Here is a 16,418-nt window from a genome sequence, read left to right on the forward strand (position 1 = left end):
GTATTTGAGTCTGTGTCACTCAGCAGCTGGCTAACATATGGCCAGGGCAGCTCCAATAAGGAGCTGTGCCCCTCCTGCCAGGGCACAGTTGAGTTGCTGATCCAGCAGGACTGCTAAAAAATGAACAAACTATTAAATCTTTAATTGTCCCTGTAAGCCAGTTAGACTACGTGGGATTGAAGCTTTCATGACAAAGAAGCTCCGTCTCTAGTTCTTGCCCCAGCTACTTGGTTCAGGTGCTGAGGCAGTAAAAGGTTGTTTTCAGTTATTCCAGGAAACCTAGCATCCACCTAAACTGCTGATGAAAGTTTGTGACCTGCTAAGCTGGTTTCCAAGTCATGGAATGGGTGCAGAGAGAAGAGGAAGGGATTGGCGAGGGCTGTTCCTGCAGCAGGCCACAACCCTCCTTGTACTGTAGTTGGCCATTTCCTCAATCTGGAGTTCTTCAAATTAAGCAGACATCATAGAGCAGTCCCTCAGGGGCACCTGGCAAACAGCCGATCTTATCACCAGGCTGGCATGAGTTCTGAGACAACGGTCTTCCTGAGCAAGTATCAGCTGGCTGGAGCTTGCAGCCTGGTCTGAAGGGTTTCAAACTATTCACAAAGCAGGATCTTAGTGGAAAAGTCATGACTACACAAATGATGACAAACAGGCAAGTCTACTGCACTGCTGTGGGACACGTTCCCAGTTCCTTGGAAACAAGACAGTATCATGTAATTTATATGGAACAGGGCAGAGAACAAAAAGCTTGAACTAAAGGGCTGCTCCCTGGAACCTCCTGCCTGCGTTTGCCCTCTGAAAGCTGGCATCAGCACAGTATCTTCTTCAAGGCTGCAACCATCAGCACTGTTTTGTACAAGAGAGATGGACTCTTCCTGAGGTTGAGTTAGCTCTCAAGCTGGGCAACACGTGGACTGCCTCTCAAATAGAAAAGGCCTAGTGAGACAAACAAGTTGTAGCTGGGAGAACAGGGAGATTTTACATCTGTTCATAACTCGAAGAATGAAGTCCTGAACTTCAGATTTTATTATTCCAAAGCCTACAACCTGAAATTAGCAGTGATCTTACAGAAAGGCTGCAGCCCAGCCAGGCTATGGTATGGGAGGAAAAGAGGAACCTTTGGATTGCAGGGTCATTGCTGTTTTGGAGAAAGTTTGCCCAAAGGTGAACTGTAACTTTGGTTCCTCTGAGGACAAATGTCCCGATGCCAGCAAAGAGACTTTGGAGTCAAGAGGAAGCAGAGGAAAGACTGAAATTATGGGAATGGTCAAAGCAGAGGAAAGAGAATTAAAACATATAGGGAGTCTGGAAAACAGAAGGGAATTACCACATGTCCAGCACCAACTGCTGAGAAGGAGAAAAATGACTGCTACTGCAGGACACCAGTGAGAAACAAGGAATGGAGAAGTGTGTGAATCTGGGAAAGCTCAAGCCTGGCGGGAATGGATTTTGTGGCTGGAGCACAAAAGTGCTATGTGACCAGCTCACGGATGATTCAGCCTAGGAAAAGACCACTGATGTAGTGGGGGCTGAGTGTGGAAGGCAGGGTGGCAGCTCAAGGAGGACAGGCTGATTTCCTGGAGTAGGCTGATCTGATTGTGATAATACTGGGTGCATTGCCTGGCCAGGATGGCCCACTGGTCAGTGAAATGGAACTGACTGTCAGAGCAAGTACTCATTCATCTTTTGATGCTGCGTTTACCAAATGTTTTCTCCACTGCTGGGGTGTGGAACTGGAAGGAAGGAGCAGCTCAAGTCTGTCAGAAGGACATTTACATCACTTCTCCAGCAAGATTACAGATGGCACATCCAAGCACATCACTAGATGCACTGGGCTTCCCTGCAAATGCCCTGGGGCAGATGGGGGCTCTGGTCCATTCCTCAGTGGAGAGGAGTGGTGGGCAGGGCAGGGAGAGGGGAGGGAGTTGTTAGTGGTAAAGTCTCACCTTCTGCGCCCCTGAGAAGGCGTGGTAGTAACATGAGACATAGGTCATTATGGCCTTCTCATCCGGCCTTAGCGTGCCTATAATATCTGTGCAGAGAAGGAAAAGAGGTTGAAAGGATAAAGTAAGAAGCAGCACATAGGATAAAACAAAACAATCATGGGTGGCGTGAGAGAGGGGGAGAAAACTTCCCATCATGCATTGCAGGACAGGCCAAACAGATTTCCATGCGGAGAGCTGGGAATTCGGATCAGAAGGTGGCTAGCAGCGTTGGCTTGTGGCTCAAAGCGGCACCCCTCCCACCCACCCCCCGAGTCCGGGCTCTGTACCTGCACAGCTGCGCTCTGGGGGCCTGGCCCAAGGATGCAAATGGGCTGTTTGGAGGTTTGAACGCCTGTGCTCAAGGCCTTTCTGTACGCCAAGGAGCCAGAGATCAGAGCCTTCCTACACAGTGTGCTTCCTACACAGTATCTGCTCTGCTGCAACACACACCGCCTGTTCCTACAGCACTGGAGGACAGGCGGCTGCTTGGGTTTGAAGAGAGATGTTTACAATGTTTTCCTTACATGACTCCATTACCAACAGGAAAATGGCTAAGCCAGACACAGCAAGGACTCAACTGCCCCATTTCCAGCATGGTGAGTGAGAAAAAAGAATTAAAAACCCAAATGAACAAAACCAGGCATTCTCAGACATGATAAGCAATGCACTGTGCCAAATCATTACGGATGTACTTGTTAGACATGCTTTGTAAGCCCCGGGTGGCTGGGGCTGAATTTGTGGCTCAACTTGAGAAAGCAGCAGGTTCAAGCCTTAAAGCAAGGGTGTGGAAACCTGCAGCATATGTAAGGTAAAAGATAAAGCTCTGGGCATTCATTGAACCCTTCATAAAACCACTAAGTCAGCTCTGCTTCCCTGTCTTTGAAAAAGAATAGGAATCACCATGGTTTCCAGTGGGAGCAGGATGCAGTGTCCTGATGAGCAGAGCACCTATGTGGTGGCCTCCACCTTTGTGAGACCAAGCATCCTAGCTCAGACTTCCCAGGAACCCGAGGGTGCAGGTCCTCAGCTGTCAGGGCAGCAGTCTGGAGAAGGCAGAGCTCCCTAGTCCCTCAGATTTGTGTGTGCCAAGGTGCAGGTATATGTAGGTGCCACTGGAAGCACCACTGACTACATGGACTCCTGGCTCCCTTGCCCCAGGTATTATGTCTGGGGCACCACTTTGAACCAACAGCCAACTCTACCAAGAACATAATAATAAAGATGCTCGTAGCTAGAGAGGAGAGAGAGAAAGAAAAAAAGGTTTGGACATTAGCAACGGCACCAGGTGTGCTCTGTGGAGGGAGCTTGGGATCCTGCGATACCTTCTGGGCTCCTGAGAAGGCGTGGTAGAAGCTAGAAACATAGGTCATGATGGCTTTCTCATCAGGACGGGCAGTTCCAACAATGTCTGTCAAAAAAAACCTCACGTTAAGAGCATAATCAACTGATGGGAGGAAAGCAAAGGAGAGAGAGGGAGAACCGCAACTGTCCAGGAGGCCTGCTGGGGTATATGCTTGTCACAGCAATTCCACGGAGCTTCCCAGCATTCCCCTGAAGATGTGTCTCTCTCAGAAGCCAGGATCACCCTCCTGGTTCCCTCCCTCAGGACAATATTGCTTCCATGGACTGGCCAGCCTAATGCAGCTGTATGTCAGCATGTCTCATGTCACAGCACCTCCCCATACTGAGAACATTACTGTGAATGGTGGGTTGAATCAGTCCGTACTGGTAGCAGGTTGACATGGCTTTTATAGATGTATTATACTGCAATCCCTCCACGCAGTTCTTCAGGAAAGATCCTTTCTGCCTTCCTTTCTATGTCCTCATCCTCCATTTCCACACAATGATGGCTTGAATTCCAAAAGGCCCTTTCATTAGTTTCAGGGGTAACTCAATATCTCCAGAAATCAGAATTGATGGTGTGGAGGAATGCACATTAGCTCCACTCCATGAGGGAGGAGAATGATCAGGAAAAAGCAATGGGAGCATCTGCAACAGGCCCTCTTCATCACTGCTAGCTTTGATGAGATCTGAAGCTAGACCCGCTTATTTGGAGGTGGCTTTATTTCCTACAGAATGGCAGGAAGCATTTGCATCTACTGCAGAAACCTCATTATTTTTTGTGACTTCAGCATGATGAAGGCAGGGAAAGCAAGATTCATCCCTGTGGATGGGAAATACTACCTAGGGACATGAATATCTTAGTTACCCCAAAACAGGTTCACTGGTTTCAGCTGTCCTGTCTCCACCTTTCCCCCTTGTTCCCCTCACTTCCTTATATAACAAAAGCCTATAACTGCTTCTGTTGTCCAAACCAAGCCTGAAATACAGCTTCTACCATTGAAAACAGCTGGCTTCAGGCAAACAGCCAACAACTATATCAGGCTGTTGTTTGTATTCCAGAGTTAGTCTTCAAAGTCTATTGCCAAGCTGGTCCTGACAAGGTTCTGAAAAGTAATCCTTGCTGTCCCAGTGGCCTCAGAGAAGCAGTCACTGTCAGTCAGTAGCAAAAGCACCTTTGAACAACCTGGATCTCTGCCTTGGGCTCCAGACTCCATCAGAGAAGGGTCTTCATGCCCAACACTTCTGAACAGTCAAGAAGCAGCAGCTTATATTACTGTCATGCCCCCAGAAGGAAGATTGCCAGCAATGTCAGAAAGAGCTAGGAATAAATAATTCTGGAGCAAACAGAACACAGTCCTACACCGTATTTTAATTCAGTATTAAGCCTGATACCTGAAAGGGAACACTTCCGCCAGCAGTGGACATAGCCAGATGTTACCCATCTCTGCCTAGCGCTCTAACCCCAGGTTAAGATCTCCACACCAGATCCAGAAGGCTGGGTGGCACAGAAAGAAGAGGAGAGCCGAACATGTGATCTATTATTCCATTGTAATTTTTCCCCTACATATTTATTATGTGGTGATGGAGGCAGCATTTGGAGGTTACTGAACTCTTGTACAGTACATGTCCACCTAGAAAAAGTGGGAAATTTCTTGAGAAAAAAGCAACTTAAACCCCACTGGGTTCTACTTTACCTTCTGCATCCAGCATCTTGGGAATATCCAGATATTTCTCAGCCACATCAAAAGCTGTGTTTAGATTAGTGAGAGGATCATCCTGGGAAAGAGACAGAGCCAGAGTATCAGCATCAACTTGTAACAAAGTACACAGCATTTCTCTCAAAACAGAGCTATTGTTCTTGGTTTGGTTCAGGTAACTGTGCAGTCCAGACAAAACTAAGTGTGAATCCTCACGTAGCAGAATGAAACAATTAGCTTCGCTTTGAAAGCAGAGCCTGGAGACTCATGATACGATAATTAACGTATAATCTATGCACTTGCAACAAGAAGGAATAATACATTTTTGTCTTGAACCTAGTTTAAAGTAAAATTAGCTTCATGTCATACTGATAGTAAACGACCATATCTCACATTTACATGTCATGCTTATATTAGGTTTGCAACTTCCATTGTAAAGAACTGCAGAGCAGTGGATCTGTTAGAACATCTAAGCAACACTAAAATAGTAACAACATCTGCAGTGGGTGCTGTCCTTAGCTAGTGTACAGTTTGTTGAACACCAGTTGAGTAGGAGTAAGAGAACTGTTTTAATAAATCTCTAAAAAACAAATATATATAAAAGTACCCATTTTGTCTTGAGTATTGCTTTTCCTCCTAGGCACTGCACAGGACTTGTAATTTCCTTAGTATACATCTATTATCTGTATAAACCTTCTGCTGTGACAGAATGCACTTCACATACAGACATCAATACACAATAATCAAATCCTAACTGAAGTCAAATATGACTTATCATCATGAGTCACATCATAAAGGTAGCTAGATTTTAAAGAGCCATACAAGAGAATATGAAATGCAGATGTCCCTGGAAATGAAAGACCTCTGCAAATTGCTTCCAGCATTCAAGCATAATGGTCAGCAGCAAGACACCTACCAACTAGTATGAGACCCTTATACAAGCCTGATTCCTGTATTCCTGTATACCCACTTCATGGATGACAAATGACATATGCACTATCAATTCCTGCTGTTGAGATAAGTGCTGGAGGAAAGGTTGTGAATAAACTGCTAGTGTTGAGTCACCCTGTTTGCTAAATATCTTTTGGGAGACAGGAAGGATTGGGGTGGCACTCCATACTGTCACTTGTGCTATTCACACTGGGACCCACCTTAAAAATTAGGAAAAAATGAGTATAATTATTTCACTTCCTTTCCAGAGTGGCATCTATGTTCTGTTTCTTTTCTCTTTGAGATCATGTGCTTTTGCTTATTGCACTGGCTTGGAAGATTAAGCTGTTCCTGAACTCTAATCAACATGCAGTTTCCTTTGAGCCTACCCAGCATGAAAGATGAAGCTAGGCAGGCTTGGGCAGCCAGGGTATGGGCATGCAGAAAAGTTCCTTTCTGGTACTGGTCATTATGTAGCCCTTGGATTACAGCCTTCATGAAACTAGGAAACTGAGCTATTCTGAAAAGTAATTTCCTGCAGCATTTCCCTAGGAATTAATGGATGCATTATGTTGACATCACATATTAGCATCGTATTCTTTTGGCTGAATGTACCTAGCAGTCATTAATATTTCACCTACCAAAGTAAACCACGTGCAGTTGCCATCAAAACAGTCATGACCAGTGATCCATATTTAGTCCACTGGGACAAGTCAATATTAAGCAAAGAAATGCTGCATTGGCACACTGTGATGAAACCAGCAGCTGTCACAGATGGTAACAGATACCCATTTCAATGTCAAATAGTACTTTATTCCTATATAATACACTTTCAATGCTAACTGCATCAGGTATATCTATATCCACCTCTTCAGAATTTAGCAGCAGTGCAGGCAGGGGATTTTTATTATCCTCCAGGCACAAGGAACTACCTTACGCCATGGAACTAGAGGCTGATACCATTTCAGCTTCAGCTGACTTGTGTCCTGTGCCTGCTGTGGAGAAACCTCTATGAATCCAAAGTGTAACCAAAAAGCCTTATCTGAGGAGGTGAGACTAGCTGCTACATAACATACCTTGTTCACAATGCATCAACAGGGACATAGCTCCCTTTAGGAAAGAAAGTGCCTGTTCTTTCCCTCAAGTAGCAGCTCCCTTGCCAGTCCTCCCCTAGCCCATGTGTCACTTTCTACTTCTGTGGAAACGTCACCACTGCATACCAAATTTCAACCTATGCTGACCACGAACACCGTGGCATTGCTAATGCCCTGGCAGAGTGGATAGTGTTAACACAAGCCCTTCCTGAGCACAGACCCATGTGAATGAGCTGCCTGATGATCTGTCAGCCTCTCCTGAAGGAAAGGGAGGAGCAAACTCCTTGCAGATAGCTTTCCTATCAGTTTGCAAGTAACACCAGGAGCAATGTTGCCAAAGGTTAAAAAGAAATTTTAAGCTGCAGGGTGGGAGAGGTTTCCTGATGGGAAAACTTACTGGGCTTGGGCACTCCCAAAGGAAGGGCTGGAAGTCTTAACATGCAGGAAACTGGAGAGTCATCTAGATGAAGCCAGCAGACTTCCAGTTCATGTGTAAGACAGATGTGTGATCACACAGTCTCCTGGGGAATGAAGCTAAACACAGTGCTACTAAAAACAAGCTACCTCAGCCCTAGACTAGCTGAGATGAGCAGACAGCTAAACCCAAACCTGTTCCCTGTGGGAAAAGCTTCACCCCTCATGGGCGGTGAAACTGCTCATCACAAAGGTGATGCTTCTTTGTATAAAAGATGTGGTTTCCTTGGGGTCTTGTCCAAAATCACAACAGCTTCTTGAGCCCTGTGAAATTCCTCCAAACTCCATCACTTTCAGTTCCATCCCATCGTACACCAGCTAATCATTATTTCAAGTCACCAGCTTCAGTTAATTCCCATGACAAGGGATAAAGTAGTAGAGACTGGTCTGGCAGCTACAAGTCTCGCAGTGCTGCACTGCAGCACCATGGCTGCAGGCATGCTTTAGGAACCCAAAGGCTGCAGAGCAAACAAAAGCCAAATCACCTGTGCCCTGATTCCTTTCAAGGCTAAAACACACATCCCAAAAGAGTGCTGACCCAGATGACATTCTGCAGAGGTGCCTCAGTTCCCCCTCTGCTCATATGAACATAGAACCAGCAGAGACATGAAAAGGAGCAGTAACTTGCCACGATCCAGCTGGGCCACCTGCAAGGAAAGCTATCCATGGAGGAATTACATTGTTTTAATGGTGGCAGAGAGCAAACCTGCCCTCAACAGATGCCCACCAGGCACATTCTCCACTTTTGCTGACTAAAGACTGCTGTGGCTCCTCCTCTTTCACCACAACCCTAACTCACATGGGGAATCTTCTCTACTCCTCCAGCTATTCCCAAATCCTAGCAGCACACAAGGTTGCCATGGCAATTATTGCACTCTAACATAAAAAATACCTTCTATTAACTAGCAATCAGGAAAGGAGATGGAGGGGGAGGAAAGTCAAGAGAAAGCAAGCACTTACTGTATCTGCCAGAGCTGAAGACATTAGGAAAGAAATCCAAGATTCATACTTTCAGGAATATCTGGAATAAATGCACCCAACATGGCAGCACACAGACCATGTTTCTGTATGGACTGCGGTATATGAGGAGGTGTGGTTCAGTCAACCATTGCACTTGATAAGAAGATCTTAGATGTGGCTCACAGCTGAGCTACAGTTGGGGTAAAAGGAGAAGGGGAAACCCCATCTTCTGCATATCCCTCACATGCAGACTATGATCTAATAATCTTAAGCTCTTATCTACAGTGAGCTGAACAATAGCAGACAGATCTGCAGTGAACAGAAACCATCTAAACAAGTAAGTAGCTGTGGTGTCAGGGAATCACTAATACTAAGCTGGGTAGACTTGCACCTTTTATTCTGGGGCCTGGACTGTACAAGCAACTTCAGCTAGACAATGCATGTAGGCAGAAAAGAATTGTACTTGCTCCACTAATACAGCCAGACTAGGAACATAAACTCAAGACAAAACCATGCTGACAAAAGAAGTTGCTAACTTTTGGGAAGAAGACATGCTACACTGGCTACCTTTGAAAGGCATATCCATCTTATGCTGACTCCAGACACTAAAACTGATCAGATAATATAATTGACTGCTCTGCAAGACAGTAAAGATCTAAAAGGTTACTGAAAAGCAGATCAGGCATTGTACAATTCATTGCTTCAAGGATGCAGATAATCCGATTAACTCATTTACATACTATTTGCGCAATGGTTCAAGAAGCCAAGTCTATTAATGATGGGCTTTTATGTTCATGCCCCCAGTAACAACACGTGAATGATGCTCTTGGTGACATTTCACTCCAAATGTGCACAGATACAGTGAAACCAGATCTCAGCAAACTGCAGGAATGCCAGCAGGATGAGAACCCACTTTGGTCTTCCTGCTAGGTCAAGACACTGCTGGCAGCACAAACCACAAATAGCTTATTTGCATCATCCACTTTGCAATCTTGTTTTCAAGACATGCAGGAAGCAAACTTTGGAGCAGCTAGATATCATGGTATCAAGTGGCAACTTCAAAAAGTAAAATCGTGTGTTATGGCAAATGCTTTTCTGGCATGATACCTACATGCTATGAGAAGCTCAGTACTGCAAGTGGCTCAGTGCTAAACTGGAAGCATGCGACAAGTGTCCAGTGAGGGCACACAGGCCCCTCAAAGAGCTTTTGCACTTGAACACAAGGTATCTGATTTCTACCCAACTCTCCACAGGAATGTTAAGTCTGATTTGACTCACTAGTCTGTGACATTAGCACAGAACTAGTCCCACATTTGGTATTACTGAATTTGCCAGCTTTTGCTCATCAGCTGGGATTGGGGCATGTGTGTCTCATATAAGGCAGCCTGAAAGCAGGGAAAGTCAGGCAGGAAGCTCATTAAGTTCACGCTTCACTAAGAAGCCTGAATGTACTGATTCATCCCTTCTTCCTTCCCCCAATCCTGCTTCCCAATTCAGCTCGTGCTGAAGTTCTCCAGTGATGTTTATCAAGCTAATTCTTCTCCCTCTTTACTTTCAAGGACCCAAGCATCCAGTCTGACAAACAAATTGAGCATACCTTTCGTAGCTTCCCGTAGTCGATGAGCTCTGGACGGTGTCTATGAATTAAAGCACAGAAACCAAGGCCATCCTTCCAACTACAACAGAGATGGAAGAGAGGACAATTAACAGTGTGCTCAGCCAGGGAGACAGACAGTAACAGGTATAAGCATGAGGGAAGGCACCAAGATAGCAGGAAGACTAATTCTGGTTTAGTTTCTAGATAACAGTGCCTCTGTAAGTGTCTTCTACCTGCATAAGACTGCAATAAAAATTCCTTTCAATCCCTACAAAAATCCACTGTGATTAGAACATGCCCTTTGCACTGTCATCTCCTTTTTGCCAGTTCTCTGTGCTGAACTTTGTGCATGTCCTGTGGACCATGGAAGGACAAGTGTAGAGTTCAGGGTTGAAAAAAAGGTGTAGATACAAACCATAAAAGAGGAACAAGTTCATTCCTTAGGGATAAGGCAGACCCTCATAGCTAGCTCCACTACAGTACTGACTAGAGTTGATGGCACTTCAGCTCTCAGAAAAAGCACTTTATATTTATATGGTTCATACAGCTCTCGAAGCTGTGATGGAAAAAGCAGTATTGTGCAGAACCTTCACCAGAACATCTGCCAATTCAAAAATACCAAGAGCAGAGCAAGAAAACCTCTCATCCCTTTCCAGCTCTGCCATAGTACATAGTTTCTGGTGGAGCCCTTATTTCACTGCTCCTGAAATGTTTTCATAGAGCAAAAGCTGTCTTACTTAACCTGTAGCACATATGCTGCTTTCAGAGGACTTCATGCTCTGAAGAACTTTATGAAAGCAGCAATTGTAACCAGAATTGAGGAACTGGCATGTCAGTTCTCTGGGTTATAACCTCAGTCTTCGATTTCCTAGGTGTTTCTCTGAACTACACAATTACTGACCGTCTGCATTGCCTAGGGAAGTCTGTCAGGAACATTGCTATGCACACATTGTCATGTACCAAGAGGCATATGAAAACAACACAAATTGTACAGCTAAGTTCCTGTTTGTAACTCACCTGATATGGAAGTTCTGGATGTTTACATTTTTGTAGGGGGCTGTCTTCCTCTGACACCATAACAAAAGTCCTTCTTTAGCAGATGTCTCTGCAGAAAGAAGTAAAACGCACCAATTAACTATTTTTTTCTTAGAAAGCAGGACTCCCTGGAGCATATGCTAGAAAAACATGACCAGCTCAATGCCTTGTTTGGAACAGTCTACTAGGACAGTTTTATTACTTTCTTAATGAGGTTCTGTAGTAAGCAGACAACTTTTTGGGATGAGAGAGGAGAGTTTTGTAGGACTTGTAAGAGATACATCTATTTTCAGTAGTAGTCCCTGAATCCACCTGCAAGAAATGAGATAGATTCCAATATCAGTGTTGGCTCTGAGGTTAGCCATAATTTTGAGCTGCTCTTCAAATCTCTTACAAGAAGAGGATGTGAAAAACTTCCTGGTATACCTGAACCTGTCCAGAAATGCCAGTGAAATGACAGGGCAGCTTGCTTAGGATCTTCCAGTGATTCAACTAAGAGCACATTCCAGGCCTTTTAAGTGGTAAAGCCATTTAGTGACCTCAGTTATTCACTGTTGAACAGTGGCTGGAAAGAACTAAGATTTACCTTCAACTGAGATATCCTGAATGGCAAAACGAAGGATGATGGTCCAAATCATTCCAAGAGTCATTTTAACATTGCCATCCACGATTTCTATGGGAAAAAAAAGTAGAAAGAGAATAAATAAAAGGCATCAAGTTTCAAGTGCAAATCCTAGTGAAATAGGAATATTGGGAAGCTTTTTTTTTCCATCTCTTTTGTAGATGGAAGAACTGGAATTCCAGCTGAAAACTTGAATTCCAATTCTTCCCTGCCTCCCTAGATGCTCTGCTGATACAGCAGTCTTGCCCAGCAGTACCCAGTAAGCAGACTGGTTCTCTTGCTGTATAATACCAGCATAAAACAGACACTGTTGATCTAAAAGACCAAGAATAAGGACCAACTTTGATTAGTGTAATTCCCTACAGAGGCTTAAAACCACCTTGTTCAGGTTTAATTCCAATCACTTTGAAGCCATAGAAGCCAAACAGAAAAAGAAAAGTCTTCCTCTCTTACCCTGATATGCCTACTCTAAGTCACCTATGTAAGAGCCCCAGAAGAACCACTGAGACTCCCCACTGCAGATGAGCTCTGACAGCTGATGCTGTCCTGCGAAGAAGATATCACCAAAAACCACAAGAAACATCAACATTTTGATTTCAAAATGTTGTTTCAAACATATGCCAGACTGCCTGTATTCTTTCAGTCATATAATTACCGAAAGACACAACAGAGCATTCCTCAAAATACATGCTTCCTGCTTAGAAAGGAAGCAAAGACCCATGCTGGCTCGCCTGAGCAGACCGTTAACATAAACTAAGATGTTAAGCAGATTGTGCTTTATTGCTCAGTAGGCTCTGCAATGTAAATAGGCAAGAGTCAACAACTCATAGCCTTTAGAAAGCAACCACTTGCATGTGTGAGATGACGCTCTGTTTAAGATGAGGGATCAGGGTTCTGAGGGGAGGTGTTGGGAAGATGCTGGCCCAGAAGGGGCTTCTACCATGTGTGGATTAGCACCAAGCAGTCCAAACAGGGAGCAGCTGTGCCTCAAGTGCTGATCCTCAGCATGTACAAAACTTCCACACAGACTATATATACACATTACAGAATCTACAACCTTAACTTTTCTGGGTAATGAAACTAGCTGAGCTGCCTTCTCCTACTCATTCTCTGGCAGGTTTCTGCATGGCAGACGGATCTCTCACAAACAACTTGACAAGTTACTAGGGTATTTTCAGTAAGAAAAGGGTTTGAGTTAACCTACTGTTTGGAGGTAGAATAATTCAAGTCCTAACAAGGCTACCAGAAGCCATTTTTGTACTCCTGTAGACACCTCTGTGCTGCTGCTTCCATAAAGCTGCCCAGCGGGAATGCACCATGCTGGGGGGCAAGCAGAAATTTGCTGTATAGGCAACTGCCACCTGTCTGAATCCTGTCACAAAAGCAGCAATATTTAAAGTCTACCTTTTCATCCATGAAATAAAAGGTTCTTGTATTATTAAAAATTTTCAAGATGTGAACCCCGGTGTATTCAAGCCAACAAGCAGCACACACCCCAAAGACAACAGTTCAGAAACTGTGTCCATCTGGTCCAAACTCCAGAAAGCCTCTGATTTAGTGACACATATGGTGTAACTTCCAGTGTAGATTAGAAGGATAATCTCTGCTGTGCTTTGACATACATTTGCATTAGGGATTTACAGATTTAAAAGGCAGAAAATAAGACATGCCACCTTGCTCTACTGCAGTAAACCGCTGTGTCCACTCCACTCAGCACTTAAAGAGTACACACTTGTACTTATCTTCGTGGGGCATCAGTTTGCCCAGAATTAAATAGCCAAGAACTTTTCACTGCAGTACAAAAGAACTACAGCTATTTTTGCTGGCATGAAAAAAATGTGCTTGTCTGTTGACAGTTTTTCTCACAAATTATTTTTTACAGGTATTTTGGGGTTATCTGCTAGGCTGATGCAAGAAAATATAATGTGATGGCAAGTATATTTGGTTCTGCACTTTTTGTCATTCTTCACCCCTTCAATAAAGCACCGTAATCAACTTACAGGAAAATTATAACTATTGTTAGAAATACCCAAGATGCTGCAGCTAAAATACAAAAGAAAGCATCCATATTTTCAGCTTGTTTGCTCTGTTCATGATATACCTTTGTGGGGATTTCAGAAAAGCAAAAACCCCCAGTGCTTGTAAAAACCAGAGCAATTGGCAGGAGGACCCTAGGATGTATTTAAGATCCACAACTAAATGGAGCTCTTTATTTTAATGGACTAGATTAAGATCTGATGGCAATACTTTAATGTTGAAATGTGCTTTATGAACACTAGTAAATCAATCATTGAGCTGGAACAGGTAATTAATGTTCCTGTTCCACAGATTTTAATTGGAAATAAAGGTCAAGATGCTTACTTAAAAACAGATGGCGTTAAGTTGCTAATGTGGCATTAGAACTCAGCACTGTGCTCAGCTCAAGTTCTCAAATTCAAGTTTTATAAAGTTAGCTGGTGGAGTTAACGTGGAAAGCACCTCATCTCCCCCAGCCCTCTTCACTACATTATTCATTTAAAGAGGAAGATGTGTGCTCCCTGCTTCCATTTCTTATTCTTCCTTAGCAGTGAACCAAAGCAAAGCTGCTATGGAAGAAGCCCAGAATATTTCTACCACTTCACTTCTACATACCATTTTATTTTTTCTTGACATAGAGAAAACCCACCACCTACCCAGCAGATACTGATGTGAGTGAGGTTGGTGAGTGATCCATCCTAGGATGCACACTTAATGAGCCATACCATCCCCAGTCCTTTTCTTACTTTTTTTCCCCCTTTTTAAATAGCTAACGAAACTGTTGTTATCTGTTAGAAGTGAGTAAGCATTTTTCATTTCTAGAGCTAAAAAACTTCTGTCAACCCAGTTACAAAGGCAGCCAGCCTGATCAGAAAGGACATATGTTCTTTGGCCCTCACTCGGTTTTCCACCCCTGAAAAGCCAACCTCATTTTCCTTCAGGATTCCTTCAGCTGCTGCCAGTCTCTTTCTAATATAGTGGAATATGGCCAAGAAGGAAAAGTGAAGAACATGGTAACAAAACAGGTTTGCATAAAGCTTTCTGCTTCCCGGTGATGAACAGAAAGTGACTCCACAGGACTTGCTAAAAAGTTGAACATAACACTGCAAAGCTAGAAGAACCTAATGCTTAATTAAAGATACTGTGTTTGTTCCCTGCTGATATAAGTAAGGCTCAATAATGTGAGAGCAATTAAAATATTAAAAGGCTAATATTCAGACAGTATCTTCTGGCTAACTGTGCCTTCCAAATGATCTTTCTAGGCAGGACCTCTGCAAGTCTTGTCTGCACTTACTCCACCACCAGCAGCTGTTCGCTGAACAGCAGCAGCAAGTACATGTTATTAATGTGATTTACATTCAGCCTGGGGGTGGATCACTTGCTGGCTAAAGCTAATGAGGGATCTGCATCCACTGGAAGGATATTTTTTGCTACAGTGAACATGCTTCCACCCAGCTTGCTTGATTGTGCCACGGAAACTATTTTCTCCCTACGAACTTCTGAGTTGCCCATGGGAGCACAGTCTCTGGTTACCCCATGGTCAACTGGCAGGACAGCATTATGATCTGGGAACCGAAGATACAGAGCAACAGTGGAGACACAAAATAAAGGCTGGTCTGCATTTTGTTTATCTTAACAAAAGCCAAATAAAATAGGATAGGCCATAAGCCCCTGTCTTTAGAAAGCATTGTCAGTAATGATGGTCCAACCAGATTTAGGACAGATGGCTGGCATTGTTGATGGGAGTGTACATCTTGGCTCCCTAATTGTGAGCAGGCAGGCAATAGGGACAAACATGCTACGCTTCACTCACTGACATGGAGAGACCTTATTTTCCCCTCTTTCCACTGTCAAATAAATGTATGCTTGCTCTGCCTGGTGCTTCAGTAGATGCTTTGCTCAAATGGGACTTCTGTAACTGTTGAAATCTCTAAGCTTTATTCCTCCTTTTCACTTGTGAAGATGAAAATAGGGATCAGTTAATTCAAAGTTATCTTTATACTGAACTGAGTCACATCTGTCTAAGAAAGCCACAACTTCTATGTAAATTAGAGGTGCAAATAAAACAGTCTTAGGGTCACATGCTTGACCTATTCAATCTGTTAAATCCCAGGAGCTTTTGACACCATAGTATGGAATCTATTACAGCAAAAGAAGCCTTCTGAGGTGTCAGATGACAGTGAGATTTAAAAGCATATGAAAAATGTTTTGGAAGCCTCAACAGCCAAGAGACTTCCTTGATTCAGATTTACACAGATCTGCTGTATGCCACAACTGCTTTGATCCTATGGACTCTGGCTAACAAAGATGTTTAGAATCATCTTGAATTGTTAACAGTCAAAGATGGCTGTAAAAGCAGCTCTTATTCTGTCTGCTTAGTTCATCCTTCATTGAATGTGGACATGGAATTTGTCCTGAACTCATGCTGTGTGTAGGGAGTCCTTTTCAACTCTGGTTCTCTTTTACTGGGACACATCTGAAGAGCTCGGCTTGTAAACAGCTGAGAAGGATTTTTATTTGATGAAATGCAAGATAAATGCCATGAAAAGTTTTTTGCTGGCTTTAGCTCTGATTAAACACAAGGTTGCACAAGGCTTAAGCTAATCTGAGAGTCTCCTTGGGATGCTTTCTGGAGCTAATTTTTTAACAAAAATCCCAACC

General features: G+C 43.7%; 1 protein-coding gene across 3 annotated transcripts in view; it reads right to left on the reverse strand.

Annotated features, from left to right (window-relative positions):
* ACTN1 (actinin alpha 1) overlaps nucleotides 1–16,418 on the reverse strand; it is an 86,894-nt gene that overhangs the window by 21,270 nt on the left and 49,206 nt on the right. For all 3 annotated transcript variants that reach the window (XM_005149248.4, XM_005149249.4, XM_005149250.4), the window contains exons 4-8: nucleotides 11,706–11,792; nucleotides 11,102–11,189; nucleotides 10,085–10,163; nucleotides 5,027–5,108; nucleotides 3,311–3,396 (exon numbers count right to left, since the gene is read on the reverse strand). In XM_005149248.4, coding sequence (XP_005149305.1) covers nucleotides 3,311–3,396; nucleotides 5,027–5,108; nucleotides 10,085–10,163; nucleotides 11,102–11,189; nucleotides 11,706–11,792 — 422 coding nt within the window. The remainder of the gene's footprint in view (nucleotides 1–3,310; nucleotides 3,397–5,026; nucleotides 5,109–10,084; nucleotides 10,164–11,101; nucleotides 11,190–11,705; nucleotides 11,793–16,418) is intronic.

This window comes from Melopsittacus undulatus, chromosome 4 (genome assembly GCF_012275295.1).
Source record: "Melopsittacus undulatus isolate bMelUnd1 chromosome 4, bMelUnd1.mat.Z, whole genome shotgun sequence".
NCBI classification, from domain to species: Eukaryota; Metazoa; Chordata; class Aves; order Psittaciformes; family Psittaculidae; genus Melopsittacus; species Melopsittacus undulatus.